Raw genomic sequence first — 15,902 nt, 5'->3', positions numbered from 1 at the left:
ACTTTACAATTTATACATCTGATAGTGTCTAGAATATACAAAGAACCAAAAAAAAAAAAAAAAAAAAAACCAGTAAACATCTCAAGTTTAAAGCAGGCAATAGAACTAATCAAAGAGTTCTCAAAGGATAAAGCACAAATAGCTAAGAAACACTTAAATATTCAATATTCAATATTCTTAGCCATCGGAAAGATGCAAATTAAAACTACTTTGGCAATTTCATCTTACCTGAGTCAGAATGGCCAAACTCAAACAAATGACAGCTCATGCTGGTGAGCTGTGTGTGGAAAGGGGAACACTTACTCATTGCTGATAGAACTGCAGACTGACCTTGAGAATTGTACCTCAAAATCCTCCTGTACCATCATGAGGCATACGCCCAAAGAACTCTGTGTCTTACTGCACCCAAGCTGTCCATCAACTGGTGAATCAGTAATGAAACTGAGGTGGTACATTTACACAATGGAATATTACTCAGCTGTTGAGAAAAATAAAATTATAAGTTGGCAGGTAGGTGGGTGGAACTAGAAACAGTCATCCTGAGTGAGGCAACCCAGACCAAAACATACATACATACATACATACATATATATATATATATATATATATATATATATATATATATATATCATGCTAGCTCTTACACATGGCTATTAGCTTTTAAGCTTTCCCTATCTGGGCTACCAGCTGAATAACTACAGAGGTTAGCTACCTAGTAAAGAATGGCAGGGGAGCAGGGCAAGGGGATCTCCCAGGAAAGGGGCAAAATAGAGTATAGTATTGTGGAGAGATGACAGGGAAATTAGAATAAAAGGATTAACTGGGGAGGGGAACGGGAGAATGGGATAAAGGAAGGAATATGGGAAGGGACAGCTAACACTAATAGCCCTCTGAAAAGCTATACAGAAGCCTACTACTATACAAGCTTCCTAAAACGTATTCATATATGAAAGGAATTTAAATTAAGTCACCATTTTAGGGGGGAAACAGTACCAAAACCGAAACCCCCGGTTCCAAGAATGGGTTACAACTCATGGAGTCCTTGGCTAAAGGCCTCCCATGGGCTTCCTCAAATTTCATAGACGATTGCCAATTCGGTCGGTTGGTCTTCACATCCTAATGGGAAGACCCTATTGCTGAGGACACTTCGTAATGTCAACAAGCATGGAAAACTGCAACTGGTACCTAACTAGATCTTCACTCCTGCTGACTCGCATTCTTGGTGCTAAGGTTCTCTGCATGCTGCTACCAGAGGAAAACAGCAGGCAGAGTCACTCAGCGATAAGCCCTGCAGCCTACAGTGACCTGCCTGCTGGGACCATGACTCAGATACAGTGGCACAACGGTGGGGGGGGGGGGTACTTAACTACTTTCTTAAAACTAAATTTGAGGCCCATGCACGAAATGGAACCCATACCTGATACTGATAAAGTGACCAAGAGCCTGAGACCAGTTAGGTAATGGCCTAGGGGATCTCCTAATCCTGTTGTTCTGCTAAGGGAAACTAAGAATGAAATGACTCTTTATGACAGAGTGCTCTACCCATAGATCAGTGCCTCACCAGAGAAGCTTCTTAGAGAAGATGTAATTAACATAGAGTAGAGAATGAAAGACTTTGGAATACTTCGGCCTAAATGGGAGGCCTTCATCAAAGCCCCAACCTCTAAGACTCGGGGAACTATGTGAAAGAAAGGGAGAAAGATTGAGGAGCCAGAGGTCATGACTGACGTCAAGGAAACAGTGTCTTCCAGATGAGCTCGCAGAGACTGTGGCTACATGCACAAGACTCCAGCACTGAGAAGGGGAGATGGGAACAGGCCCAGCCCTTACTGAGAATCTTTGCAATTCACCCTGCCAGGAGAGGGAAAATGAGTTTGCCTCAGTGGAAAGTCACTGGGATATCAACTGTACTCCAGGGCAGGCCCGTGCTTCTATAGTTGGCCAATACAAAACAAACTCCATGTTTTGTTTTGTGGGCTTCTTTATTTTGGTTTTGGTGTTTTGGGGTTTTTTTTTTTTTTTTGAGGGGAAGTTAGTTTGCTTTTCAGAGGGTCAGGAGAAAGAACTTGAAGTTTGGTTAGCAGGGAAGTGGGGAGGATCTGGGAGGAGTTGGGGAAGGTGAATAGATAATATGATCAAAAGATATATTGTAAAAAATAGGTTGTACTTGGCACCATTTTTCGAAAACATTTCAAATAGTTTTTGAAAAGGTTATCCTGATACCTTATTTCCTAGGCAGTGCCTAATTGTTCTCTATAGAACTTTTAAAAACTAAGCTTTTTTTGCATCACAGTTTCTAAGCGCCCTTGTTCTGAAATTTAATTGATATGCATAATACAAACTCGTTAAATTCTCAGTCTGAGAGATACAACTTGGAAAAGACAGTTTCCAGCAATGTCCTGGTACCTCTAAAGCCAGGTACAAGACTTTAACTGTCAACCTTGTCTCTGCCCCCAGCACCGACGGGCTAGTGCTCCTGGGTAGGTGGGGTCTTGGCTGAGCTACACAGTGAAATTAAACCTCCATTTGTGACCTGAGTCGCACAGCAGGCCCTGCCCTGCCTGGGCAGCCCCTTAGCAAGTCTTGGTGCTCGTTCATTCCTAGTGTGATCACACAGAAATGGTCATGTGGGCTGCAGGTGACAGTTGATCCTCGGAAGCCATTAGAAGTTCAGCCTTCATTTCTGTATGGTCCTAGGTGGTATTTGTCAAAGTTATATGCAGCTGCAAGACTTCCAGCTTTGGAGCCACAGGTGCATGGAAAGTGCCCAGGACTTGTTGGTGATTCCAAAACTCGGGGGCTGTCACTAATTCTCTGGAGAGTAGTTGCTTCCTAGCCCAGGAGCAAAGCTCTTGTTCTCGCTGTTCTCAAGGAAAGCTTTCAGCATTGAAGTGGGGTTTTGCTCATCTTTGTGGGCAACAAGTTGAAGTTGGAGTACAAAGGCCACGTGCTCATTTTCAGGTAACCATTATCTTTGCACTAGCCATGAGGACCCAGGCCTCTGCTTGAAAGAATTTTGGAGAAGTTGGTTGTTTCTTTCTATTTTCTAATAGCTGGGCAGTAACACCGTATTTGAGTATTGAAATAAAAGCTGATAGAGCAAGACTAGTTCTTGCAGGGGACACAGTTCTGTTCTTCAGCTCCAGGGATTTCAAAACCCTTTTCTGGCCTCCTCAGGCTACACATCTGTAACATGTAGACATACCCCTTACACACACATGTGTACACATACTTAAAATCTTAACAATAAGCAAAACCTGATAAAAAAGGCATTTATACAGCCCCTAGCTTTGAAATGAAACGTTGAGCCTGGACAGGGGACGTAAGTAGCATCCTTGACTTGCCTTGAGCTGTGTGCTGGGATGTATGTCAAGTTCTGTGCTTTTCTGTGAAGCAGCAGGATTCTTAGTGACTGTAGACTGAGTGTGAGTAGTGAGTCTTTTCTGCCTCTCCTTTGCAGCCTTGGAGAGTTCTGCCTGGCTCACTTGTTGCTGAAAAGGAACCCTACCATGTTTTTCCAGCACTTCATAGAGTGCATATTCCACTTCAACAGCTATGAGAAGCATGGGCAGTACAACAAGTTTTCCCAGCAAGAGAGGTGAGGAGTGGCTGGGCGGAGGTCACCATGTCTCAGGAAGAGCTTCAGTAAGGTCCGGAGTCTGCCCGTGTCACATGCATAGGTTGGACACCGGCACTCACATGATGTCTTCTTCAGTGGTCATTAGTATTCTTGGCACTGTGACAAAAAATAATGCCTATAATGACACTTGAGCTTCTCAGTATCCTTGTCAAACAACTTTGAGGCTGCTGTATTTGAATCTTTGTCCCTCTATCCACACAAGCAGTAATGTTGTCCTGTTCTGCACCAGGGGGAAGCCGCTGTTTTTACTAAAAGGAAAGATAAACAAGGAGAAGCGAATGAGAATCTACAAGTTTCTTCTTGAGCACTTCACAGATGAGCAGCGATTCAATGTCACTTCCAAGATCTGTCTTAACATTTTGGGTACGTCTGGTGTCTTTGAGATAAACGTGTTCTTAAAATACTGTGTCGATGATAGCACAGCAGGTCTGTACAGGAGACATGTCTGTTCTGTCCGTCTTGGCATCAGTTATATCTCTTTGAGCTCTAGCCCTGTAACGGGACTGTCACTTCCCTATTCTGTAAAATCTCTTTCCCCTCTGGGCCAAGGGTTTCTCAGGCTGGTCCTGTGTTCCCCCCAGCATGCTTCACAGATGGCATCCTGCCCGTGGACATGGAAGCCAGTGAGTTGCTCTCAGATACCTTTGACATCCTCAGCTCCAAGGAGATCAAACTATTGGCAATGAGAGCACAGACATCCAAGGACCTCCTGGAAGAAGATGACGTGGCTCTGGCAAATGTTGTCATGCAGGAGGCCCAGATGAAGATCATCTCACAGGTGTGTGCCCTCTGCTGCTCCACATTATGGGCTGGCACCCAGTCTCTGCTCTACTACCCACAGCTCCTCCCATGAGTGTGTGTCTACTTGCTTGCCTGGGTATCTCAAATTTACTGTCAGAACTGAATTAGTCATTTCTTCTTGCTTGATTTCTTTTCCCAGCCTGTTGCAGGGAATAGAACAATTATATACCAAAGGTATATGCACCCGAAAGTTCCTTTTTAGATAGTTTGTGATACAGTCAAAGGCAGAAGAGGAGTCTGGCATGCCAGGAATGTGTTTGGGTTGACCAAAGATGTCACATTAGAAATTCAATGACTGGAGCAACCCAGGCCCCCAGCCCTCAGCAGGCTCCGTGGAATTGTACCTTATTTGATTTATGGTTCTCACCTGATCCCTGGAGTCTTCTGATCCCACTGAAATGGATTTTGATTACATCCAATCCACCAAGATCCACATCTTGTCTGTTTTGCTTGCATGCCATCTCTTTTGCCCTTCTGCTGATTGTTTCTTTAAGCCTGTGACATTTTCTGTCAGCACCCTTTCTATCTCTGTTTTCTCTCTTGCCAGAAAAGTCTTTACTCAACACATTTTTTTTTCTCTGTAAAATATACTGAAAATGGCTGCTGGGGCAGCAAGAAACTTCCAGGAGGGGATGGATTATAGATGATCTGTGGTATCAAATACTTTTGTGACTGCTCCTGGAATTTTTCTATTAAAGCTGGTAACAGTCGGGGCTGGAAAAGGGGCTCAGCAGTTAAGAGCACCTGCTGTTCAGCTCCCTGCACCCTCATGGAAACTCACAGTGGCTTTAACTGGAGTTCCAGGGATTCCAGTGCACTTGTGATTTCTGCAGACTCCTGTATGCATGTGGTACACACATAGAAAGTTAGGCACACATACATACACGAAATAAGTGTTTATTTTGTTAAAAAGAAAGGTAAAAGTATCAGATGTTCTATAACTCTAAGCTATCTTGGCGGTGCTCTGTCACCTGCTGGATTAAAATCCAGATTCTCAGGGAAGGAAACTGCCTGCCCTCACCTCATGTCTTCCCTTTCTCCTCAGATGTGTTCTGTTCATGCCTTTGACACTTGTTCTTCCAAGTCAGTATTCTCAAACTTCCCAACGCCAGCACCGTTCGGTTTGGTACAGTTCCTTATGTCATTATGACTCCCAACCATAAAATTACTTCATTGCTACTTCATAACCGTAATTTTGCTATTGTTCTGACTTGTGATGTAAACATCTGATATGCTGGATATCTGACATGTGACCCTGGTGGGTTAAGAGCCGTTGGTCTGAGTCCTAACTCTCCATACACACAAACTGCCCTCGGCCCATTCTAAGCCCCACACATCTAAGGCAACATCACAAAGACTCCTGTGGTGCACACCTTTGCCTCCTCCTGTCTTCCCAGAATCCTTCCTCTCTATCAATGCCCCAGCTCCTACACTTGTCATCTCTAGCCATTTACCACAACACACACTGGTTTGGAAGCAGTATAAGGACAAAAACTCTTGATGTCTTTTCTGTGTCTCCAGAGGTTAGCGTGTGTCTAGGACAGAGAATGTTCTTGACAGTACTTGGTGAGTGCATTTAGGCCACATTTAATGGCAGTGACTGAATGTCCTGTATTTTCAGATGCATGTGTATTAGCGTGTGTATTTCTTCATTTGTTATCCAAACCCTGTTATCTTTAAGTAGAGAGCAAGAGTACATTTCAGCTTCAGAAAGACAACCTTACATATGTGGACTAGTATAATGAATTATTTTTAATTCTTAGACTTATTGCACAATATCTTGGATACTGATTATTGAAATCACATACTGTTTGTTTATTTGCCTGTTTGGTTTTTTTTAAAGGTCTTACCGTCTGACTCAGGTTGGCCTAGAACTCTTGTTCTTCCTTCCTCGGCCTCCTGAATACTGTGATTATAAGGCTCAGGTCATCACACCCCAGTACATTACACATTCAAAAATTTATACAGAGATATATACATATAAAAAGGCAGGTGAATGTGTGCATTCATGAACACTCCCATACACACACATACATGTGCACACTTACCCAACTATAGATCATTGTCTTTTGACACACAAGATTATAATGTATCTCTCTGGTGGTCACATGACCAGATTGTATTTGGAAAACAAGGATACATAGTGGCTCAGCACCTAGGGTCCATCAGGGTTGTGTGGAGATTGAAGCTTTTTGTCAAGTTCTTCAGTGTATTTCTTACTCCTTTTTCTAATGGAGAACATGGAAGGGGTGTTAATATGCATTCTGCTATGCAGGCCTGCATGTGCTGTGGTGCTTACATTCTGATGACAAGCCATGCAAGCTCTTCCTTCCCAGTATCCTAGTCAAACAGCAGATGGGCTTCTGTAGCTGCTAGATTTGGTGTACTTAAAGAAGTAGATCAAGGAAAAGTTATTCTTCAGATGTGTGTGCATCTAAAACATGCTTTTGTATGTGTTCCTGCAGGTTCAAAAGAGGAATTTCATAGAGAATATTATTCCAATCATCATCTCCCTGAAGACTGTGCTGGAGAAAAATAAGATCCCTGCTTTGCGGGAACTCATGAACTACCTCAGGGTAAATGAGGAACTTGCCCTGTGGGGTTTTCCTCCCAAGCCCCACTGCCCCGGGTCTGTCACTTATAAACAGTGACTGACAGGCGCTCAGAGTGCTAGGAAACCTTGTCTGTAGAAATGTACCTGCAGGCTGCTGAGGGCATTGAAGGGCTGAAGGGTGTGGCCGGAAGTACCACTGAGGTTGCTCTCTGTTTCTCAGGCAGCTGAGTTTTTAAAGCATACGTTCATGTCTTACACCTTCCTTGGGAATATGTTCCAATCTAAAGATTTTCTCAAGTAAAGCTGAGGACAGGACATTGTCCTAACTCATTCTGTAAGGATGAGGTGGAAATTGATCATCTAATGTTGGGTGTTTGATTTGAGGCAGGAAGTCACAGCCCTGTGGCGATATCCTGCACACAGGAATAAGGTGTTATCTTGAGACAGCTCCTGTTGCTGGGTTGTCTGTAGAGCAGAGGACCATGGGAAGCTGCCCCAGCAAAGCTGGGATGTATTTGCTTATAATACAGCTCTGAGCGAAGCCTCGGGCTTCTGACAAAAAGCATTCAGAAAGAAATGGCACATTTTCTCCTTTAATTTAGCAGCTTTTTCTTTGTTCACATTTGTTTTTCTTCCAAAAAAAAAAAAAGATAAAGAAAAAAAAAGAATCTTGATGCTAGCAAAATAGCTCAGCAGATAAAGGTGCTTGTCAGAACCCATGCTAAAAGGGGAGGCTTGACACCAGTAAGTTTTCCTCTGACCTAAAATGTTTTTTTGAAAAATTGGAAAAGCTCCTTAAAGGGCTGTAGCAAAATTATCCTAAACAAAATTTTTCAAATAGTTTTGCATCTAGGGAAGATCAGATGGAAGAGCTGAGTTCACGTTACAGAGAACACGAGAATTTGTTTTGTTTTGTTTGTGACATACCTCCCTCCCCTTCACACCCACCCCACCCCCAGGCACCCCTGGGTGTCTTGCTGTGGACACAAGAAGCTTCCTGGCTATACAGCCTCTGTGATCTCTACAGGGTCCTCTCCCACCAAGAGCATGGCAGCTAGACAGGAAACTTCCCGAGAGACCACAGCTGTTAACTAAAACTAATAATCATGGTCACCTGCTTACATGGTCAGTGTCTCCTCAGGAAAATGCTGTCATACTGAGTAACCTGCAGGCAGATCTCTGAGTCTGAGGCCAGGCTGACCTATGGCATGAGTTCCAGGACAGCCAGGGCTACACAGAGAAACCCTGTCCAAAATGATCTGCCGTGGGGCTGGTCTGGAACTCCTTCTACTCTCATTTTGGAGATGCAGGTGTGCACCATACCAGTTAGTCCTCACTTTTTATGGAAAGGGCACTAAAGGATGTTTCTGGATCTGTTTCAGGAAGTAATGCAGGATTACCGGGATGAAATCAAAGATTTCTTTGCAGTTGACAAACAGCTGGCAGCTGAACTTGAGTATGACATGAAGAAGTACCAGGAGCAGCTAGCCCAGGAGCAAGCTCTGACAGAACATGCTAATGCAACCAAAGTGCCTGAAGACAGTGACAGGGCACCCTCCGCTCAGGTGGGTGATGGACACACCGGTAACTCAATGGTTCTCTTTCCCAAAGCCCTGTGAGGGAACTGCCTGGAAATTGTGGGAATCATCAGAATGCGTGAGTTCCTAGTAGGTACACTGGCAGAGCACGGCACCTGTGATATTTGGTTGGTCTAGCCTCCTCCTACATCTCTCCATGTCTTATGTATTGTTTCTGCCCTATAGAGCTTATTGTCTGCAAGGGCATTTCTGAGTATAGCAGTAACTCATATTCTACCTGAGGAATCCAAGTAGATAGCTATATGAAACAATGAGAGACACGCCTGCCCTGACATTGATGTGTGGCAGCTTGCCAACAGCTTTGCTTTAAAGACAATGTTGTAGCTGTCCCTGGGCATAGGTTTTCAAGTGGATTACCTGTATATTTCTTATAGCAAACAATGATACTCCTGTTCACTCTTGTGATAGGTTGCTCCAGACTTACAGGCTGTACCTGCTGTTGCTGCAGACCAGGACAATGCTAACGTGCCTCCAGCCCAGAGCCGGCCTTCGGCCCCTGGGTCCAGCTTTACACCATCTTTGCCTCCCATATCTGAAAACGGACCTCTGAAGATAATGTCCAGTACCAGGTAGGGAGCCCACTGAGCCCGCAGCCGCCCCAGTTGTGCCATTCTCATAGGCATTTCTTCCTTCCCACCAGGCCAGAGCTGCCCCATCACTGTTGGTGCTAACCCCTCACACCACGTGCTTCCCTGAGAGGCTGGCAAGAAGGTGGTTGAGCAGAACATCAGAGAGAAGTGGGTAGGAACTGATGCCCCCGTGGTGGTCTGACTTGGAGTCGGTGTCTGGCATCTTGTCTCCGTAGGCGCATGTCTCTGAGTACCATCGCGATCCTGAATTCAGTCAAGAAAGCTGTTGCATCTAAGAGCAGGGCACACAGTTTAGGAGCCTTGCCTTTCAATGTGGAGACTGGAAGCCCAGAAAATCCCTCCAGCCATGGTAAGCCTGTGGTTGACATTGAGTGTATTGAACATGCACAAAAAAGTGAGTCTGTGTCTCATTCCTTCTTAAATGTTTTCTATTGTCCGTAAATAGCATTAATTGGAGATTTCAGGTTAAGGTTGAGAAGATGAATTTCCTGTGCTAAGGGGTATGGGGAATGGTGTGTTAGAAGTCAGCGCTTTCCTTACATACACTGTGAGGCATGCGGCGAACACACTTCCTTGAGATTTTCAGAACTCTTGTCCCAGTGACTCTAAAGCGTTCCACCTTTAACTGGAAATATTGAGACTAACATTACTACCCTATTTGTGAACGCATTGATACTTTTTTATGTAAATGACACAGTAAAACAGCCCTGTTAAGTATAGCCTTGTATGGGAAATTATTTCCAGTGGCAAAGGCAAAAGTATTTAAAAACTGTTAAGCTGGGTCTAAATTAATAAATAACATACACACATTAAAAACTCTATATTGCTAAACTCTCAAAAACCTAAATTTAATATAGGCGTACTTGCCGCTTCCTTGGGAGCTGTGCCGGCGGCGGCGGCCATTTCCTGGGAGCTCTCATGTTGATTCGCATTGCTCTCTTCGTTTTTGTGGCCTGTCTGAATGCCACTCGAAGCACTGGGAATTCTAACTTGTCACATGGATTGTGGGCTTTGTTGTTGTTCTCTGTATGGTGCTGCTTTGGGCTTGTGTACTGACAGACTCTTTCTCCTGTTTTATCCTAGCATCTTCCTTAAGCTTGGACCAGGAGTCTGATAGAACTGTCAAACATGTAAATAAACGGGCAATCAGCACCCCAGAGAGTAAGTAACTGCCTGGAATAGGCTAGTGTTTCCAACCTTCCCTCCCGCTGCCCACGCAGTAACCCTGGCGGTGAACCTCTATATAGAATAGTAACCTCCTTGTAAAGTAGTCCTTACCCTGGGCTGCTCGTGCTTGCTGGGCTGCTGTCCACACTGTGTGTCACGGTGATTGTCGGTAGTTGATAGAAAATGTATTGACTCTGAAGCTCGCACCCCAGTGTTGTGCATGCATTAACTCAGTCCATGTGTGACCACCGTGAACTGAGGGATAGGTCAGGTCAGTGACCTTGTGGAGGCAGCCCTCTGCTGCTCTAGGTATATTGGGGAAGTGCTAGTTTGTTTTGCCCTAGGTTGTTGTCGGGGTTTGGCCCTACATTTATCTTATGTACTCTAGGGTTCTACCCTGGTGACACATCAAGACTGCAGGTTCACTGATATGTTCAAGTTCACACTCCAGCTATGCCAAGGGTCTGTGTGTCTCCTTCTTACTGGATGATTGTTCCTAATGTTCTGAGTTAAGAGCAGTTAGCCTCTTCTCCCTAACCTAAAGAAACTCTGATTTTGAGAGAATTATTGTTCAGGTAAAAGACCCTTATGTTTGGCACCAGAAGTGTTTGCAATTAAGATATCTTTAAATTTTTCTGAATATTTATATTTATCTTTGGCATGGGGCCCAAGATTAAATAGAAAATTCATTTATGTCTCATACATATGTGGTAAGATTACTAAAAAATCCCAGCGAGGGGTTTTACCTACCTTAGACAATTTATGTTCCCAGATGAAACACACACACACACACTCACACAGCCTTCATATCTTTAAATATGCCTTCGGCAGCATAGTAGCTGGGCAGCTGCCTTCCCTCTATGCTGTTGGAATCTGCCTTCCTTACGATAACCCTGAACGATCATTTTGTATGTTTCATCGATCCGTATGGGCTGCTCTTAGCGCCCATTGACCAGCCCGCTGGGCCAGTTTACTCCTGCCCCATGACAGCTCTATCTCTCCCTCCTGCAAGTTCTTCTTCCATGCCTGCTCCTTCCTTCTCCCTCCTGCTCCTTCCTCTAAGGCTGCCAAAACTCAACCCCACCTGTCTGTCTTCCACCCATCTATTGGCTGTTGCCATCTTTATTCACCAGTCAAATTCACTGCGGGCAGGGTTATTCAGTGTCTTACCTGTGGATTCTCTCCACCCCAGGACAACAGTCTTGGGGGAGCTCTAAATTAGCATTAGAATACAAGCAGCATTAGGCCAACACACTTCATGAGTACCCCCAAACTAATAGCCTGGAGTAATTTTAGACAATACACAGAGTGTACCTGTGTTTTAACTGTCACCATCATGTGAGGTCAGTACAAGTAGAATTCTCCACTTTGACTTGATGTCAAATTATTGCCCTGAAAATAATTCAAGTTTTAAAGTCACTTTCTTTTTGTTGTTGTTGTTTTTGGTTTTTTGGATTTGGTTTATTTATTTTTTTTTTTTTTTCTCGAGACAGGGTTTCTCTGTGTAGCCCTGGCTGTCCTGGAACTCACTCTGTAGACCAGGCTGGCTTCGAACTCAGAAATCCGCCTGCCTCTGCCTCTCAGAGTGTTAAAGTCATTTCCAATTTCCACTGTTTATGATCGGCATTGTTGTTCAGCTTGTATTGAGACCCCTGCTGACTGATTGCATACTTTGCGGTTGAGCACCCACCTAGAGACTATGCCCTCCTTCTCGCCCCAGCTGTGCATCAGTGTGTACGTGTGACAAGCCACTCCTCCTTGGCTGAGGCCCTTGCGCTCTGAATGCCCCTCTCCTTGCTTCTTCATGCTGAAAGGCCTCAGACCTCTTGGCATTGCACCCCACAATTCAGGCTTCATTCAGTCTGTCCTCAATGGCTTTTGCAAGCTGTTTTACTTCTGTCTTCATGAGGCTGACCACAGAGTGCCTGGATATATGTCCCAGAGAGCTGCTCAAAACACCAGATTGCGGCCTCTGCTCCTCCAGGCTTCTCTGCCAGTGTGGTGCTCGTGCCTGTGAGATGAGAACAGAGCCTCCACTCTGCAGTAGTGCTCATGCCTTGAGCCCACGTACTGTTCCACCATACCACATGGATCCTGTCTGCTTGCCGTTTTGTTAACTTATGGTGCTTTGGTGTCTTAACAGTATTTAAGAGGCTATACCTAATTAATTGCCATGCGGGATCCCCTTTTAAGACAGATCATGAATGAACATAATTCCCAGCCTGCATTTCCTTAGATAACTGGATCATGGCAGTTTTGGGCAGAGGGACAGTAACTTTGGCTTATTGGGTACCAGCAGGTATGACATTAGATATGTAAAATTGTCCTCCTCTTTCAGAGAGGTTTTTATGAGAGTGTTCTGGCTCAGGATAACTAAGTACTTCTATTTTGGCAGTTAGGTACCATATGCTGTAGAAGCAGAACACATGCACCTCATTTCAGCTTTGCGTATCCCGTGAGTCTCTGATCTCAATCTTGAGTTGGTTTCCTGGCACCCTGTGTTGCTTAGCAGTAAAATCTGGCATGGTGCACTAACGCTGCTTTAATTTGCATGTAAGGACTCAGCTTTGACGGAAAATCAAACTCGGGTGTCACTGGGTCGTAACACTACTTGTTCCTTCTCTGGCTGTTGATGTAATTTCTGCCCATCTATATTTTGAGCCAGGAAGGAATGCTTAAGGAAGGGGCCATTCTCTGCTTCCTGAGAGAATGCTCAGAGCATGTGCTGCTGTGGCAGCATGATCAGCTACCATTGCTTTATGAGAGCTGTCCCTTCTGATGAGGCAGATACCGGATCTCCTCTCAGTTTTCATTCCCATTTCTCTGATGGCTGAGCACATTTCTTCCATGTACATATTAGCCATGTGTACTTTGAGAACTTGTTCAGTTAATGTGCCAATTTATCTACTGGATTTTGTTCATTGATGTTTAATTCTTTATGTGCTATGAATATTAACATCATCAGAGGAACAACTGACAGTTTTTGGCCTGTCCCATCTCTTCACTCTGTGGTTTGTTTCTGGGTAGAACTTTGTGGTTTCATTCAGTCCCATTCCTCAGGTCTTGCTATTTCTTGGGTTCCTGGAATCCTATTCAGAATGTCATTACTCATGTTGTACCTTGAAATCCTGCCACCCCGGTGTCTCCTCTAGCAGTTTCAGAGTCTTATATGGAGGACTTTGCTATTTTCAGAGGATTTTAGTCTACCGTTGTTGTACAGGCAAAGCTGTTGTCTTGAGCAGCCTCCTTATTGAAGATGGTGATTTCTTTCCCTCGTTTTAGCGTGCCTTTGTTGAAAATCAGGTTGATGTTGGGGCCTCTGCTCCGTTGAGCTGCGGCCCTGCCACTGCGCAGGTCTGTGTAAGGTCACTGAAATCAGGCACGGCTGTACCCCAGCATTGTGCTCCCCTCTCCATCGCTTTGGCAGTTTGCGACGGAGTCTTTTCTTCTTCCAGGTGAATCTCAGAATCCTTTTGTTTGTTCTGCCACCATCAATGGAATTTTGGTGATGAGTCACTGAATCTGTATTTATTTTGGTGATCTATCCCTTTTCATAATGTGAATTCTGGTAATCCATAAACATGGGAAGTCCTAACCTTTAATTAGCGAGCCAGTCATTTCTCCATACCTCACAGGAAGTCTTTATCATCTGACATATTTTTTTCCTTCAGTGTTTTATAGCAGTCATTGTGGAGGTTCCCCCAGCCTCCCATTAGATATTCCTAGTTTTTGGTTTTGGCTAATGTCAGTAAAATTATTTTCCTGATTATTCATTCTGCCTTTGATGCTGAGCAGAATGCACTAGAACTGTGAGAACCACCCAGGGTGCTTGGAGGCTTGCAGCTGGGGAGGGGGGGGGGAGAGATTGGGGGGGGATTCCTACACCAGTGCCAGTAGACCCTCCAGGGATAGAAACAAGCAGCAGCTGGGAGAGTCTGTGTGTGTGTGTGTGTGTGTGTGTGTGTGTGTGTGTGTGTGTGTGTGTGTGTGTGTGTGTGTTGGGGGAGATTACTACAGCAGTGCCAGTAGACCCTCCCTCCAGGGATAGAAACAAGCAGCCGCACACTGCTTGATGGTAGTAGCAAAAGATGGGATTGCCTGCCGGTGTGTTAACAGAGCCTGAGTCACTGCAGTGATGCAGCTCTGCAGTAGCTGTTAGCATCCATGACAGGTCATTGTGTGCTCCTCACGAGGACAGTGTATGTGGGCTTTGGGGCCAACCTCATACATGTGCCCATAGGGCTGCTGCATGTGAACCCAGGCTCTGCTCCTGTGTGGAGTTTTTAACAGCCTAGGCTGGTTCAGGCGGTACCAAGGCTATAGCAGTAGGATTCTGGGATGGGGCAGGGGGATGACAGAGCAATTGAATGAGCGCACAGGTGTGACAGGCTAGGACTGCTCAGCCATATGCCTGGTGGACACAGTGTTTGTGAAATCTCAAGTCTCAAACAAACACCATGTTTGTGAAACCTCTTGCGTTTAGAGATGGGTTGGACTAACTCAAAGTGATAGATTTTAGGGTCTCTTTGATGATACCTAACAAAGACACTAACTTTACCTGTTCTTTTAATCAGCATGACTCCAGTCATTACATAAGGGATTACAGCTAATAAATTATTTCCTTGGCATTTACCTTGTATCCTGTGTTAGACACTTTGCATCTTGTATAAACTCTGAATGACTTGAGTCTCTGCTGATGAAAGAGCCAGAATACTATCCCAGCGCACTTTGCTGTGTGTTGCTGGGGAGGCCTTAAAGGTCAGGACATACCACGAAAGGTTAAGAGTGAGGGCTGAGGATGAAGAGCAAGGATGAAGACAAGGAAGGGTGTGCAGCCCCAGGGAGGTGCTTGCTGATTCCATATAGAGATGTAGCCTAAGGTTCTGGCCAGTGAGAGCCTTAGAGACCCACGTCTCAGTCCTTCCAGAATATATGGACAAGAAACGCAGTGGGGAGTACGTGCGGAGATACAGCAGGCGTGCTGCGTTTAGGTGAGAATAGGAAATATAGGTCACCCCACGGGCGAGGGACACCACTGAGGGACAAGCTGGGAGAAGACGCTACAGGTCTGAAAACCAGCTGCAGTGCAAGCTCTGACAGGCCCTGGTGGAGAGAAAGTCAGGGTTTCAATCAGCGCACAGCCGAGGCAGAGCAAAGCTCTTGAGGAATGGCCATCTGTGTGAGCGCCCTAGGGGCGAGCAGTGAGACCAGAGAGAACCATGGCAAACTCAGCGGGGCCCTGCGTGTGATGTCCATGCGTCACAGGAATTCTAGTACTACTGTTCTCCCTTTCTCCAGATTCCATCAGTGACGTCACATTTGGAGCAGGGGTCAGTTACATAGGGACACCAGCAACTCCATTTTTTACCAAAGGTAAGTTCTGGGTTTTCTTCTGGTCAGCACAACTTCTGTCTCTGAAGTGCTGAGAAATCTCAATTTCTTTATGTTTGACTCCTTTTCAGAGAAACTTGAAGCCCAGGAACAAGGAAATGACATCTTATGTTTATCACTGCTTGATAAAAGGTAAGTTTTGGAGTGAGCTTTCTGGATGC

General features: G+C 44.9%; 1 protein-coding gene across 1 annotated transcript in view; it reads left to right on the top strand.

Moving 5' to 3' along the window:
- The window catches only part of Ncapd3 (non-SMC condensin II complex subunit D3), a 67,460-nt gene that overhangs the window by 51,012 nt on the left and 546 nt on the right, over positions 1–15,902 (top strand). The window contains exons 26-35 of the mRNA XM_052188778.1: positions 3,461–3,598; positions 3,870–4,003; positions 4,222–4,418; positions 6,907–7,017; positions 8,378–8,560; positions 9,002–9,162; positions 9,399–9,532; positions 10,267–10,344; positions 15,649–15,723; positions 15,813–15,873. Coding sequence (XP_052044738.1) covers positions 3,461–3,598; positions 3,870–4,003; positions 4,222–4,418; positions 6,907–7,017; positions 8,378–8,560; positions 9,002–9,162; positions 9,399–9,532; positions 10,267–10,344; positions 15,649–15,723; positions 15,813–15,873 — 1,272 coding nt within the window. The remainder of the gene's footprint in view (positions 1–3,460; positions 3,599–3,869; positions 4,004–4,221; positions 4,419–6,906; positions 7,018–8,377; positions 8,561–9,001; positions 9,163–9,398; positions 9,533–10,266; positions 10,345–15,648; positions 15,724–15,812; positions 15,874–15,902) is intronic.

This window comes from Apodemus sylvaticus, chromosome 7, assembly GCF_947179515.1.
Source record: "Apodemus sylvaticus chromosome 7, mApoSyl1.1, whole genome shotgun sequence".
Lineage (NCBI taxonomy): Eukaryota > Metazoa > Chordata > Mammalia > Rodentia > Muridae > Apodemus > Apodemus sylvaticus.
This window is presented reverse-complemented; position numbering and strand designations above follow the sequence as displayed.